The 14308-nt window shown below is 37.0% G+C and overlaps 1 protein-coding gene across 10 annotated transcripts in view; it reads right to left on the bottom strand.

The window, feature by feature from the left end:
- The window catches only part of mcf2l2 (MCF.2 cell line derived transforming sequence-like 2), a 104956-nt gene that overhangs the window by 75275 nt on the left and 15373 nt on the right, over nt 1–14308 (bottom strand). For all 10 annotated transcript variants that reach the window (XR_012373181.1, XR_012373182.1, XM_055183285.2 and 7 more), the window contains one exon: nt 2416–2499. Coding sequence is in view for 8 of the 10 variants with exons in the window: in XM_055183285.2 (XP_055039260.2) it covers nt 2416–2499 (84 nt within the window). In the remaining 2 variants the exon portion in view is untranslated. The remainder of the gene's footprint in view (nt 1–2415; nt 2500–14308) is intronic.

The following is a 14308-nucleotide window of genomic DNA, read 5'->3' as shown; positions in this document are numbered from 1 at the left end:
AGCGCACCATTCACACAATGTAAACAAACAATGGCGGCACGTTGAGTACACGGAGTCCTAATTTTCCTCATCTACTTTGTACTTCGTGATGAACAAACAAAACAAAATAATACTTTAATGGTATTGATAAACCTGTGATGGTTTTCTGTGACGGGAAAGAAACGTAAGCCATCAACATAATAATTTCCGCGAGAGGCACTCGGGTGTTTGTTCTCCCGACAGCATCAAGCTTCTCATGCTAACACATTGACCCCAGGCGATCTTATGAAAAACTTTCCATTAATTTACTCAAAGTCAACGAAAATTGAACAGGACCAAAACATTTTACAGCTGATCGCTGTGAAAAATGTTAAGCGACGATGTCAATTATAACCGCGCAGCAATGACAGTGTTCTTAATATGACAAAGTAAGTGTTTTTATTAATGCCATTAATGTTTATTTTTTTTAATCAGTTTGTACAACTGTTCAACTAAATGAATATAACATGGCAAAGATGAATGCACATTTGATTGAATCGATTTCTAGCATTTTGAAAAAAAAACTGTCATGGATTTATTGAATTTTGTGGAAAAAAGAATTCGTTTTTATAATAAATCTTTGAAAATCAAGTTATGGATTTGAATTTTTTATGATTTTATAACCTAAAGATGCTATGTGAAAGTTTGTAACAGAAAATAGTGGTTTTTATCTTGTGACTTTCTTGGTATAGAAAACACGTTTTTACCAAAATTTGTCAAAATGGATTTATTGCGTTTTGGAACCAAACTCTTCACATATATATATATATACAGTCTTTTGAAGACTGATTGATTGGTTGTCCAAGAAGGAAAAAGAGCACTTTTAGCTATATTTTACATATATATGTAAAATATACAGGGTTCCTGCAGGTTTCACCAAGTCAAATTTAAGACTTTTTAAGACCTTTTTAAGACCATTATGAGTGAAATTTAAGACCAAAGCGACACAATGATCTCAGAAATTCTCAAAACATTATATTTTTATTATATCTTTGTTTATTTATTTATTTATTTTTTTGACAAATAAAATCCACTAATATGGGAAGATCAGTATGGTCAGCTGCTGATATGTGGCTTGTTAACATGTTTTACACTTTCTCCACCCATACGTTATGTGCATAAATATGCACTATACCGCCATCGCATTTATTCCCCTCTCTAATTACACAATAATAAAATGAAAAGGAAATTTACTATTAAAAGGCTGTTCGTGGTTTGTTGTGTGTTGCAAACAAGGCCGTTTCTAAATCCGAAGGCTGTAGCCTCCAGAGGTCGCAGTTGTAGGCTGCATATGAAAACAACATCTGAAATATAGCTTATGGCATGAATTGCGTGGATTATAATAGCCTACATTTGTATTCTCTTTAAAAAATAATGAACTGGATTGAAGAGACATTCAGTGACACGCAAAGTGCAGAACTTTTCTTTTTAGAGGCCCACCCATCAAAATACATTCTTCCTCCGTCACTGAGGCATTTTAATTTACCATTTTATTTTTTTCGGACAACCTTTTCGGGAATAAATGGAGGTAAGAAATGTAAGACTTGGGATAATTAAATTTAAGACCTAGGGTGAAAATCTGGCCATTTTTAAGACTTTTTATGGCCTTAAATTTAACTTTCTAAATTTCAGACTTTTTAAGACTTTTTAAGACCCCGCGGGAACCCTGATATAGCTAAAAGTGCTCTTTTTCCTTCCAAGTCTTCAAAAGACTGTGTCATACATAGCAAAGGGGTAAGCCCCGCCTCCTCACTAAGATACAAGTTTTTGTCTTTTCTTTGCTCAGAATTGCTCTTAAACTAACACTGCTACAGTACGTAGATGTTTTAAGCCCTGGTCTATAGTTAGATGGTGAAATGACAGCAATTGAATCTGCACACATATGGTTTAATTTTCCACCGTGGGACTGATAATAGCATCCTTTGGCCTGACATTGCAAAAGTGTTAAATGGCCTATATTCATGCTGAGAACTGTTTAGATTACAAACAAGTAAATCTACGCACAAGTTGAGAAAGGATGCTTTGCCATCTCCAATTCACCTAATCTACATGTTTTTGCACTGTGGGAGGAAACCAGAGTAAACCCACACTTACACAGGAAGAACACACAGAAAGATCTCCCGACCCAGCCAAGATTCAAACCTGGGACCTTCTTGCTGTAAGGCAACAGTGCTTCCCACTAAGCCACCCTTTAAGCCACTAACTGTATCATGGTGCTAACGCTTTTCCTGTCGGCTGGGATGATAGATGTGATTTGTGAGTAATAACATTATCCCAAACAAGAAAAGGTCAAAGTTCAATACATTACCAATAATTAATGACCAGGAAATGAGGTAGCTTAAAGCTATAAAGCTTATTTATCACAGCGTAAACAAAAAATTGATGTTAATTTCTCACCTGATAGAAGAGCAAACTGCCTGTGAAGTTGTTCAATTATGTCAACAGCCAGTAATGGCCGGATCTCCTGCTGCATAATCTCATCTGTGAAGAAAGAAAAAGAGAGGGATCATGCTTATGAAACAAGCATGAACTGAATTAGTTATACACTCACCTAAAGGATTATTAGGAACACCTGTTCAATTTCTCATTGATGCAATAGTGTAATGATGTGGGGGATGTTTTCTTGGCACACTTTAGGCCCCTTAGTGCCAATTGGGCATTGTTTAAATGCCACGGCCTACCTGAGCATTGTTTCTGACCATGTCCGTCCCCTGATGGCCACCATGTACCCATCCTCTAATGGCTACTTCCAGCAGGAAAATGCACCATGTCACAAAGCTCAAACCATTTCAATTTGGTTTCTTGAACATGACAATGAGTTCACTGTACTAAAATGGCCCACACAGTCACCAGATCTCAACCCAATAAATGGAATGGGAGCTTCATGCCCTGGATGTGCATCCCACAAATCTCCATCAACTGCATGCTATCCTATAAATATGGGCCAACATATCTAAAGAATGCTTTCAGCACCTTGTTGAATCAATGGCACATAGAATTAAGGCAGTTCTGAAGGTGAAAGGGGGTCAAACACAGTATTAGTATGGTGTTCCTAATAATCCTTTAGGTGAGTGTACATTCAACACAATCATTTTTATATATGTAAAATATTAAACAAAAGAAACACCAACAGGAATTCACAAAGGTTTTGCCTTTTGGGGCACTTTCATTAGCATTTTTGCTGCCGGCAAACAGTGCGTCCATCAGTAAGGAAGATTGATGGATAATATGATCCATCATGACATCAGAGGCTCAACCTCTCCGACCGTTCATTCTGGAAGGAGTTTCCCCTGTACAGCTGCTTCCTTAGAGACGACCTTTAGGCATCAGCACAGCTTCTGGTTTGTATCCATTCAATGAGGAAGCGCTCCTTCAAACAAGCCTTTCTTTTATGCCCTTGACTTTACAAAAGACGGCTCAAGCGCCACTATTCTCTGGTGATCTACTGAGGGTCACCCTGAAGCTCAGTAAAGTCTGTGGATGAACAAAACCTTCTCTGTACACGTACACAAAAGAGTGCCTCTTGATAAATAGTCTTGTGAGAGGGCTTCAAATATATATATTTAGGATGCACGATAGGTTTCACTACATGGAGTTCGATTACAAGTAAATATCCTAAAACCATTTATCAAAATATTTGGCAACCAGCTTGCCAAAACCCACAGACACACCAAGCGTCATGTTCCAAACACTGATTTATTTGCACAACATCCTTCTGCGCGGGGTGTGTTGTGAAGGAAGAACAATGTGCGTCAAAGGATCATGTGAAAGACAGATGTTATCAGCTGGCTGTGAAGTGTAGGTAAGTTAAAATAAGAAGCTGGGACTCCTTCAGAGAAAAGACCAGAACGTACTGGACCACTCCCAACAACTTGAGAAACACTAAAGTCCTTCCTCTTTTACTTGTGTACTGCTTACCTTGTACTTTGTACATTTGCTGACTGCGGATTATTCATAAATGTGCATGAAAGGTTTGCTTGCGTTCTTAACAGAGAGTTCTTCAATAGGAAATCTATGTGAGCACTGATTATAATTCATTTGAACCACTTTTAATAAAAATTATTTTTAATTAAACTGAAATGTAATATTGAGTAAACATCAAACGAAGCTAAGGTTTAGTAGCTAAACTCTTTGTATTAAGTGCAATTAAAATGTGCATCAATACGCTGTACTGTGCTGTACATAAGTAATGACTATTTTAACGATTTTGCAATGTACTGTTGTTATTATTATAACAAAGTAAGTAAACACCAATCGATCGCAAGCATAATAGAACAGCACATCATGTGCTAGTTTATAATCGATTCAGAAAAAAAATTACTTAAGTGCAAAACCAAGTGCATGATTGCAAACACAATACAAAATCATTGGCAGTGTGAATGACCCAAATCAGATGATCCCTGGACACATTTTCTGTGTATTTTCCATAATCTGTGTGTGAAAACGGCTTATGTTAAACAATACTGTACTGTACCACACTGTAGCACCGCTTTGGGGAACACCTTGGCATGACTGCATCTAAAGCACGTGTGTCCAATAAACTAATAATGAGGTAATTAGCGGGATGCCAAGCAGGCGAAGAGTATAATAGGGCATCCCAATTAAGAAAACTTAGTTTACCAGCAAAAAAGTGCTGAAGAAAGTGCCTACAGGGATGCAGGGAGTATGGCAGGGAGACGCAGCGTCTCATTCCCTTCTCAGGGAACCAGGGTTATAGATGTAACCTGAGAAGTTTACATTTTTGTTTAGCTGATCATTGTCTGGTATGCAAAAAGATTTAACACCAGGGCACAAAAAACAGCTGCTACACACACAGACATTGTTTATTTCAGATTAATGCAAAATCTAGTGTGTTCATTGTTCTGTCATAGTTTCTTCAAATTAAGTTTTATTTGAGTGTTTTTAATAAAAATATTTTCATTTTCACCATGATGTGTATGCCCCGCCCCTTTGATTGCCCCGCCCCCAGTTAATCGAGTACTCGTTCTTCAGACCTATGGATTTTGCACATAAATGCACATCCCTAGTCAGAACTAGTCATGGGCCGGTATAAGATTCTGGCGGTATGATAACCGTAAGCAAAAATACCACGGTTTTACGTTGTTGCGGTATTGCCATTACAACCTAAAATGTGTTATTTTTAAATGCCAGGTAAAAAAAATCAAGCCTTTAAAATTATAATATGCTTTCAAAAAAATGTCATAATGTAAATTAAATGTAAACATCAAATTAATTAAAACCCTTTAATGCATGGCTAGCCGTGGATTATCTCGCTTATACCTTGGTTATTTGCCAAGTTAAAGCTGTAATTAATGTTTACAGTGTAATTTTTTAACAGACAGGTAAAAATGACGGTAATTTTCTTAAGTTAAGGCTCACACTCCGTCCACTTTAAATAAAGTATTGTATTGCTTTTATTTAAATGAATTATCACATTTATTTGAATTCATTATTAATACAACACAAAATAGCCGCTGTAATCTTTTCTTACACTGACCTCATTATTTATTCAATTACAACAGCCAATGGCAAGTCTCCAGCAGCAATACGTTTATATTTAGTTTTAGACGTTCTGTATGGTACATGCATAGGATGGTTATACAGTAGGTATACAGTATTGTAGGTTTATTCATCACTTGATCGTTATTCCTTCGGCGCAGCAGTTTAATAATCTAATTTTGGCTGTTCTGTGACATCATCAGCTCATTCAGGTCTTGTCTGAGTAAAACTCACGTGCAAAAATAAAGTTCTTATGACATTTTATTCCTGCGACCCGCCGCGATTGGTGAGTACACTTTTATATGCTGCAGATCACGTTAATATTCTTATTATACACTTTATACACTCTTTGAGTGATCCCTGTATTTAATATGGTCGGGGCTAAGCCCCGAATGTCCTTCAATGCTGGAAACGCCAGCTTAATGATTCTTTAATTGATTTATTAAAATAATTTATGAATGACAGGCAACACTGACAGTGACTAGGCAATATTTATTTGAACTAATCATGTCATTTATTTATTTATGTAAAGTGTGAAATAAAACATGCGCACTTTAAAGAGAGACGCACTTACGTCTCTCTCTCTCGCTCTCTCTGCAAGTGTAACTGTGTTACTATGGTTACCAATGTTTATAGTAGCGGATTAATTTCTAACTGTAATCAAACTGACTGGAACTACCTGTGCATTAAACGGTTTTAATGCACACCTTCCAGCCAATCAGAATCAAGTATTTAAACAGACCATGGTATAAAACAATTTAAAAATTTTGTATTAAACAAAACATATTAAATTATACAATGTTGTGCTGTTGGTTAGTAGCCTTATGATGTTTAATTACACAGAATTTATAATAAATTAACGTATTTCATATAATGTCATAAAACTGGGGTCCCCTGGCATCATCTCACGGGCAACGGTTTGACAACCACTGCTTTTACTTAAGGTGAAGTGTGCCATTTGGATGTGCAATAACCTTCCATATCACAAATTAATGTACAGGGACATCTGTACAGTAAGATAATCATAGGCTGTTAGTGGTCAAGAACTTATACAATTCAACCTCTACAAAAGTCTGGAAAATTGTGACAGATGCACTGGATTCAATATCAGTAACAGCTGTTCCTGAGGAATTGGCACACTTTAAAAATTTTGTAGAGTTGCATCACTTGACATTTTCAAAACAAACACAAGCAGCTTCAAGTCAGTGCATTTGCAGATTATAGAGTACATTTGTTCTTAAAAACTTCTCAAAAGTTCCAACACAGTTTGAGTTCACATAAATGCAGAACATCTTAGGGGCCTATGATTCCCATGATGTGAAAAACGTGGACAGAATCACGGAATCCAAGCATAAAAATGAAGTTTACTGTACAATGTGGAATATCATGGAATTCAGCAAATTTTGTAAAAAAAAAAAAAAAAAAAAAAACATAACTCATTTTCAAATGCTAGTTTTTTGTTTAATTAATCAGCAAATGACAGAAATGTGCAGAAACATTTCCCTTTTGTGTAATGCTGGACGTAAAGGAAAGTATGTCCTATCTTGCATTGCAAGCAATGACAAATGTTGCATCATCAGAGCGCAAGCAGGTTTCGTCAAAGCACGAGACACAGCAGACTAAAGGTACAGTATACTTTTTCCCAAGTCCACCTCACATACACACAACGCAACGCTCGTTACATCTATTTATCAGCTTGTGTAGCTCATATATGTTCCTTAGACACAAGGGCTCACAACTGAAGCGTGCACACAAGAGCATCACCACCGGCAGTCAACACATATGTGATCGCTAAACTCAGTTTTCTTTCTTTTTTAAGTGAAAAAAGCACAACTAAATGTTTACCAATATATTCAGGATTCCCACACCTTAGTTTAAAATTTCAAGGACTTTCCTGGTCCAATACCCTCAAATTCAAGGACTAAATGTGGGGACACATTTCAAGTGAGAGCAAGGTTACATTGTGTTACCTTTTAAGATGCATTGTTACAGTTCTCTTTCGAGGGAACTCGCGCTGCGTCACTGCGATGACACTCTGGGGACGCCTCCAGGGGTAAGTGCGTCTGAATGTGTAAATCAAATTCAACCAATGGTGAGGCTTAACGCGAAAGACAGGGTGATGCTGGAGCCAGGAAGTATATCGCTATCTGAAATTTTGCCAAAGACGGCGTTACAGGGACGCAGTATGGCAAGGGAGATGCAGTGTCTCATTCCCTTCTCTGGAAACAATAAGTAACCCAAGACGTTTTTTATGTGTCAAACACAACTATGCAAAAAAGCATATGAATCAACATTCGCATACAGAATATATAAGCATTTCAAGCAAATAGTTTAGCATTAAAAAGTCTAGAATTTTGATGATATTAACCTACACTACACAGGGAATAATATGGATTTTTTCCCCAGAAAACTTCAATAGATTCAAGCACTTTCAATGACCTGTATCTATGTATGTATATTTTCAAAAACTTCCCAGGGACTTTAATTTTTCCCCCAGATTCACAAACTTTCAAGGATTTCAAGGACCCGTGGGAACCCTGTATAGCCTGCTGCTTTCTTTGTCAGAAATGTTCATTACACAATACACAGCTGCACATACAGCTGAGATGCACATTTTTTGAAGGCCACATCTGTATTATTCATACAGTGAGGACTGTGCAATGTTTTATTTGTATTTATTATGTTAAATTATAGATTGTTGACAGACAATTTCATAACCAATATATTGCCTAAAAGGTAAAAAAAAGATGAGTATAGTCTCATGATTAAAAGAAAAAATGAAAATGAAACATACAGAATAAACTATAGAAAGAGTATGAGAATTGGCATCAATTAGAAGAGCAAACCTAAGACCAGCCAACCAGATGCAGGACTCTTTACAACACCAAAAACAGTGAGAGGCTTTACTCAGGATGTCAACCCAACAAAAATCAAATTAATCCTTTACCTACAACCAGACTATTACCAGGTTTGGTTTCAATCCAGATGCAGTGTTTGCCAAAATAAAAGTTATATTTTAACCATAATGTGTCAGATCTACTCATCAGCTCTGCATAAGCACATAAAGACAGATGCATATTTGTGGAAAGCCTCTGTATGTCTATGCTCAGCTTTTCCAGCCACAGGACTTTTTCTTGAGTTCAAGACTTTTCTCCACAGCTGCAGTGTAAGGCCGAGCACTGCTGATGCTGCAGGTCTGCTTTCAAAGGTTTAGGATCAGAAAGAGATGTAAGGTGGTTAAAAGCATTTAATTGGTGAGAAGTGCATCTGACTGCAGGGAAAGGTGCTTTTTTTCAGCATACAGTAGATGAAAGGCTTGTTTAAAGTAAGATCTATTCCATGTGGCAGAGCATACAGACAAATGAGCATTGCTGACCCCACAACACTGAATCCAGCTGGACCGAACATGAACTGTCTGAAAAAACTGCTCCGCTTATGTACAAAAAGAAGCATTTCCCCAAACATCAGTGGTTTGAGCTCAGCTATTGTGTGGCTATTAGGTGCCTTTCCTCCCCATTGTACACCAGTTTACAAAACAGTGGCATTCAATGGAATATTGAAATCATATAATGAGATAAACACACCCAATACTATATAAGCATTTTTTTGTTTATTACGACAATCAGGACAATATGGTATCAATTGTTTAGGCCAGTTTGCATTGAGTCAACCCTAAAGCCTGCAAGCCACATGAAAGTATCTGGTTACCAACCTACAGGAAAGATATAATAAAAGTGAGATATCTTTATTATCTCATTTGTTCTCAATTGACAGCAGTGAGAATAAATAGGAGCTCAGATGCAAAAGCCGCTAAACGCCACCTTCATCAAAAATGAGATAATGCTATTAACAGAATGCTCTTTGCACGTACTATACGTTCATCAATACTTTTGCTTCAAATCTGCTTAATACCGGCCTCAGGTCATTTAAAAATACCGGTTTGTTGGCAGAATCCATTAAGAGTCTGATAAAAAAAAATTACATTTACAAGAAAACATGTCAGACACACTACAAGGGTTTTGCATCTGGGCTCTTCAAATGAAGACAGTGTCATTTTCCACAGATTTACCAAGATCCTGCCATTTTCAAAGATTTCAATATGAACTCAAATATATTTCTCATGAAAAGCATTTACATAATAAATATATTGATAAAAAAAGAAAAGCATCTACAGTAGTACAGATCAAGCCTTTTGAGCTATGCTCTGCAGGTTAATCTAATAGCATTATACACTATGTTTCAATGCTTCAGGGGATACGGTCAGACTGTGGGCAATGTAAACAAATCCAACATGTAACTTAATCATGTGCTTTAGGGAAGCTCAAAGTGGCTGCCTACTGAACATCACTTACAGTGCACACTATGAGATGTACCAATAATCGATGGACACACACAGTGACTACCAACATAATAGCTTTACTACAGCCTGTCACACATAGTGAACATCCACAGGACATCTACTATCACGTCCTCATCCACTAAATGGTACCAATGCAATCTCGTCAATTTGTGCACATTTTATGAGGTGGCTAATTCGTACGTTTTTGTGCGCTTTGCTTTCGCTACTTGTTGTGTGTCGTTGTTTTTATGATAACATACGATTTTATTTAATTTACATTGTACAATGTAGCCACACTGTAAAAAGTGAAAGTTGGATCTACTTAAAGGGATAGTTTGGCCAAAAATAATACAAAACCCATGATTCACTCACCCCCAAGCCGTCCGAGATGCACATGTCCATCATTTTTCAGATGATTACATTTTCTGTTATTCTAGAAAATGTTTTAGATCTTTCAGTTAATCAAATGTGAAGTTATGGGGTCTACGACCTTCAAGTCCAAAAAGTGTGCATCCATCCTTCACAAAATAAATCCAAACGGCTCCACGATAATAAAGAAAGTCCTTCTGAGGCTAATTCGTGCAGTTTTGTTGTAGAAATATCCACATTTAAAACCCTACAAACCAAAACAACCCGCATCCGGTAATGCCGCCATCTTAGTCGCGTCCACACCCAAGATCAGAGCTTTGCGCAGCGTACGGAGGTTACTCTGCTGCTGCTCCGTCCCCCCGCCCTCCGAATTTGTAATACGTAACTAAGAAAAGTGCGTTCACTATGCTTATACTCTCTCCTGAATACAGAGGAGTCCAAGATGGCAGCGCCACCGGAAGGTAGTTATTTTACTTTATAAAGCCCCAAACCTGGATATTTCCACAACAGCACCACGCGGACCACCCCCAGAAGACCTTTATTTATCATCCTGGAGCCGTATGGATTTATTTTGTGAAGGATGGATGCACATTTTTTCAAAATATTTTCAATGGTGGATCCGCTACTTTTCTTCATCTATCCTACATTTTTTAAAAGTACTGTAACTGTAAATGCCCTGACGACCTGGTAGAGTTATAATTTGACGGACGGAGAAACAGTATACCCTGCCGTTTATAGGTGATGTTGTTTGAACTTTAGTTAGTGTGTAATGTTGCGGTTAGAGCATAAATAATACCTGTGAAATTATAAAGCTCAAAGTTCAATGCCAAGCGATATATTTTCTTTAACAGAAATCACTTTCCAAGGTCTACAGAGAAAGGATGGTTTGGACTACAGCCCTCTACTTTCCAGTTAGATGATGACAATATTCTGAATGTTTGACTAAGCTCCGCCCACAGCAATACGCCAATAAAAGGGCGTGACCTTAGTAGAGTGTTTTTGTCGCCATGCCATCGAGACGCTGTTATTTTTATCCAGGAGCCCTTTGTTTGGCCTTTACTGAGGACAGCTTCCTCAATCTGGCGTGACCTTTCCGGACAACATGTGCTAAGCTGCTGTCGTCGAATCACAACATACTGTACTAGCCACACAATCAGAACTAGTTACAAATTTCTGACGGAGGGACTTCATAGAACAAGGAGAGTGAAAACAGCGCTATAGAGATAAGTAACATGAACACATGTTAAATTGCACACCGTAAACACAATCATAGCTTCGAAAACACAGGGATAACTGGACCTTTAAAATGAGAAAATTTAAGTAATTTTTTTAAGTTAACCCAAGTTTCACTTTTTACAGTGCAATTTCTATTAGATCAGGCTGATTCATTGTCGCTATATAGGTTAGGAATAGGGATCGCCTATGGTACAGCATTGAGCTACCAGCGCAAAAGGTTGCAGGTTGGATTTCCTATAAAACCCATACAAATATAAAGCTTGAATGTACTGTAAGTCATTGGATAAAAGCCTCTGCCAAACACATACATGAAAATGTAAATTCAGATTGCAGCCTAACCCCTTTCAAATCACATACATGAGGAAAAGGAAGCTACCAAATATGGATGCAAATCCGAATGCCACACAGGATCCTGAATCTTTCCACAACAAAGCCTATTGTCTTATGATACTGTAAATATCTTAGTCCCCTCAACTGACACAACCAAGACCCCACATCACAAAACAAGCAGGCAAACCCCCACGTTATAATACAGTAAGTGATCAGCACAGCAGTGTTTCGTAATTACTGAATGAATGGACAGCTTTGAGGAAACTGAACTGTTTGGTATAAATAACCACATCCACAAGACCCACAGCCAAAAATATGTGTTTGAGTGTGCTGTCCAGATGGGGTCTAGGTAAAGCTGTCTGGGTCGGCTCTGGACAGGTGGAGTTGGTTATGTTGGCATGCTGTAAAAGACTCTCACGGGAGCCTGGTTGCCTTTGATCATACATGATAATGTGGTTGTGTTTGTCATATACTAGTCAGATTGAATCTAAAATATGTGAGGTTGTGTATAACTAACATTCCTGAGTACATGAAACGTTTTTAACCTAGTACCTCATGTTTCTAAAACAGACTCGGTGGCACATAAACGCAAATGGAAAATTTACACCTCTGACAGGATGTAAAGCATCTACAATAGCTCATAAATCTCTAAATGGATGCAGTATATTGTTCTGTTAATGGTAAAGTTGACTACTCATAGGAAAGAAAAATAACAAATGAGGTATCTTTATTGTTTCACTTTAATAACACAGAGATTAAATGGAAACAGTTTCCTCTCAGTAGTGCCAGATCTCCCTGGAGAAAGGCCCACAGTGTAAATGATATCAGATCAACATATAATAAATGTATAAATTAAGTTACACAATTTCAACTTGTTTTTATAAGTTATGTCAATTATTACAAGTAAAAACTTAAAATAGTAGGTTGAATTGCCTTGCAAAACCAAGTTGGCTTAACTTCATGCTGCATTTTTTACAGTGCATGCCAATGTAAAAATTCCTTGTTGTACTTATGGTGCATTCACACCAGACGCAAATTTAATCAACTTGAAATTACAATTAATTTAAACTTAAAGTGAGAAGTTGCCATAAATTATAAAAATAAATTTGAAATAACTTTAGCTAATTCATACACTGTAAAAAAAACTTTGCTGCCTTAAAATTTTTTGTTAAATCAACTCATTTTTACAAGTCATGTCAACAGAGATGAGTTGTCACAACTTATAAAATATAGTTGAGAAAAGTCAACTTAATTTTATAAGTTATAACAACTCACCTGTAGTTATAACAACTCATCTCTAGTCAAGATAAATAAGTTGAAATGACTTGTAAATCTGAGTTGATTTAACAAAAAATTTTAAGGCAGCAAAGTTTTTTTTACAGTGTATATATTTCAATAATTTAAAGTAACTCCTCAATTAAAATAACTCCTCATATAAAAAATAATGCAGCATTTTTGTCAAATCAACATATACTTTTGTGTTACTTTAAGTTAAACAATGTAGCCTCTTATGAAATGGCTGAAATTCCACAAGGAGGCGTATTTGTTCCTCAGCTGTTGTACGATAAACGTGACACCTGAATGTAGCCTTATAAATCGTGAATGAAAAGTGAGAGTCAAACGAATGTCCGGTAGTGAACTAATTGTTTACAGTATTTCTATTGTAATTCGGTCAGAAAGGTGTGAGGCAAGCAAATCGTTTTGGATTAAAAGGCTTTGATATTCCATTTCCTTGGACTTTTGGGGATTTATAAACAATTTGTTTTGGACAATTTCACCGAAGTGGATAAAGGGAAGAATTTGAAGGTAAGTAAACCAAAATCGGCACCGCCCGGTTCAAGTAACTAACAACTAGATAACAGTTTTATAACTGCTAAAAAAATCATATTATGCTTTGTGTGTGCGCTTAATGGAATCCTGAGAGTCTAAGCTTTCAAACGATTTGCTGCATGACCGTATATTTTAAAGATTTAATGCTTCAAAGTTACAATGACGTTTATGCAGCCTCGCGTGCAAGGGAGGGGGTGTGCCGTGTACGGCACAGTGATCCTTATCAGGTTAAACTTTTTTTATAATTAATGTCAACATCAGTGGTGGCTGAGGGGCGCAAATTCAAAATATGTGTTTGTTGTATCATACGTGCCTGCTGCACACATAAAGGGTTTATAATAAAAGAGACACTCACGTTCACAAAATAACGCAAGCGTCACTTTTATCATAAACCCTTTAAACCCATGTGCAGCAGGCACTTATTTTGACAAGACGTATGATGCACATGGTTCACATGAACACATATTTTGACATGACAAGCCATACACATGTTGGGCTAAATACATCTTGTGACAAGCTTTGCATCGTGCGCCCTCAAAAAAGAAGTCGTCAACTTAGCACAGGTCAAACTTAAAATAGTAGATTGAATTGACTTGCAAAAATAACTTCATGCAGTTTTTTTTTTACAATGTACTAGTCAAGAAAGTTGATTAAACTTAGAAATTTAAGTGCAGCAATTTTCTACAG

The sequence above is a fragment of the Misgurnus anguillicaudatus genome, chromosome 14 (assembly GCF_027580225.2).
Source record: "Misgurnus anguillicaudatus chromosome 14, ASM2758022v2, whole genome shotgun sequence".
NCBI classification, from domain to species: domain Eukaryota; kingdom Metazoa; phylum Chordata; class Actinopteri; order Cypriniformes; family Cobitidae; genus Misgurnus; species Misgurnus anguillicaudatus.
The sequence above is the reverse complement of the archived record's forward strand: the minus strand, read 5'-3'. Positions and strand labels throughout refer to the sequence as shown.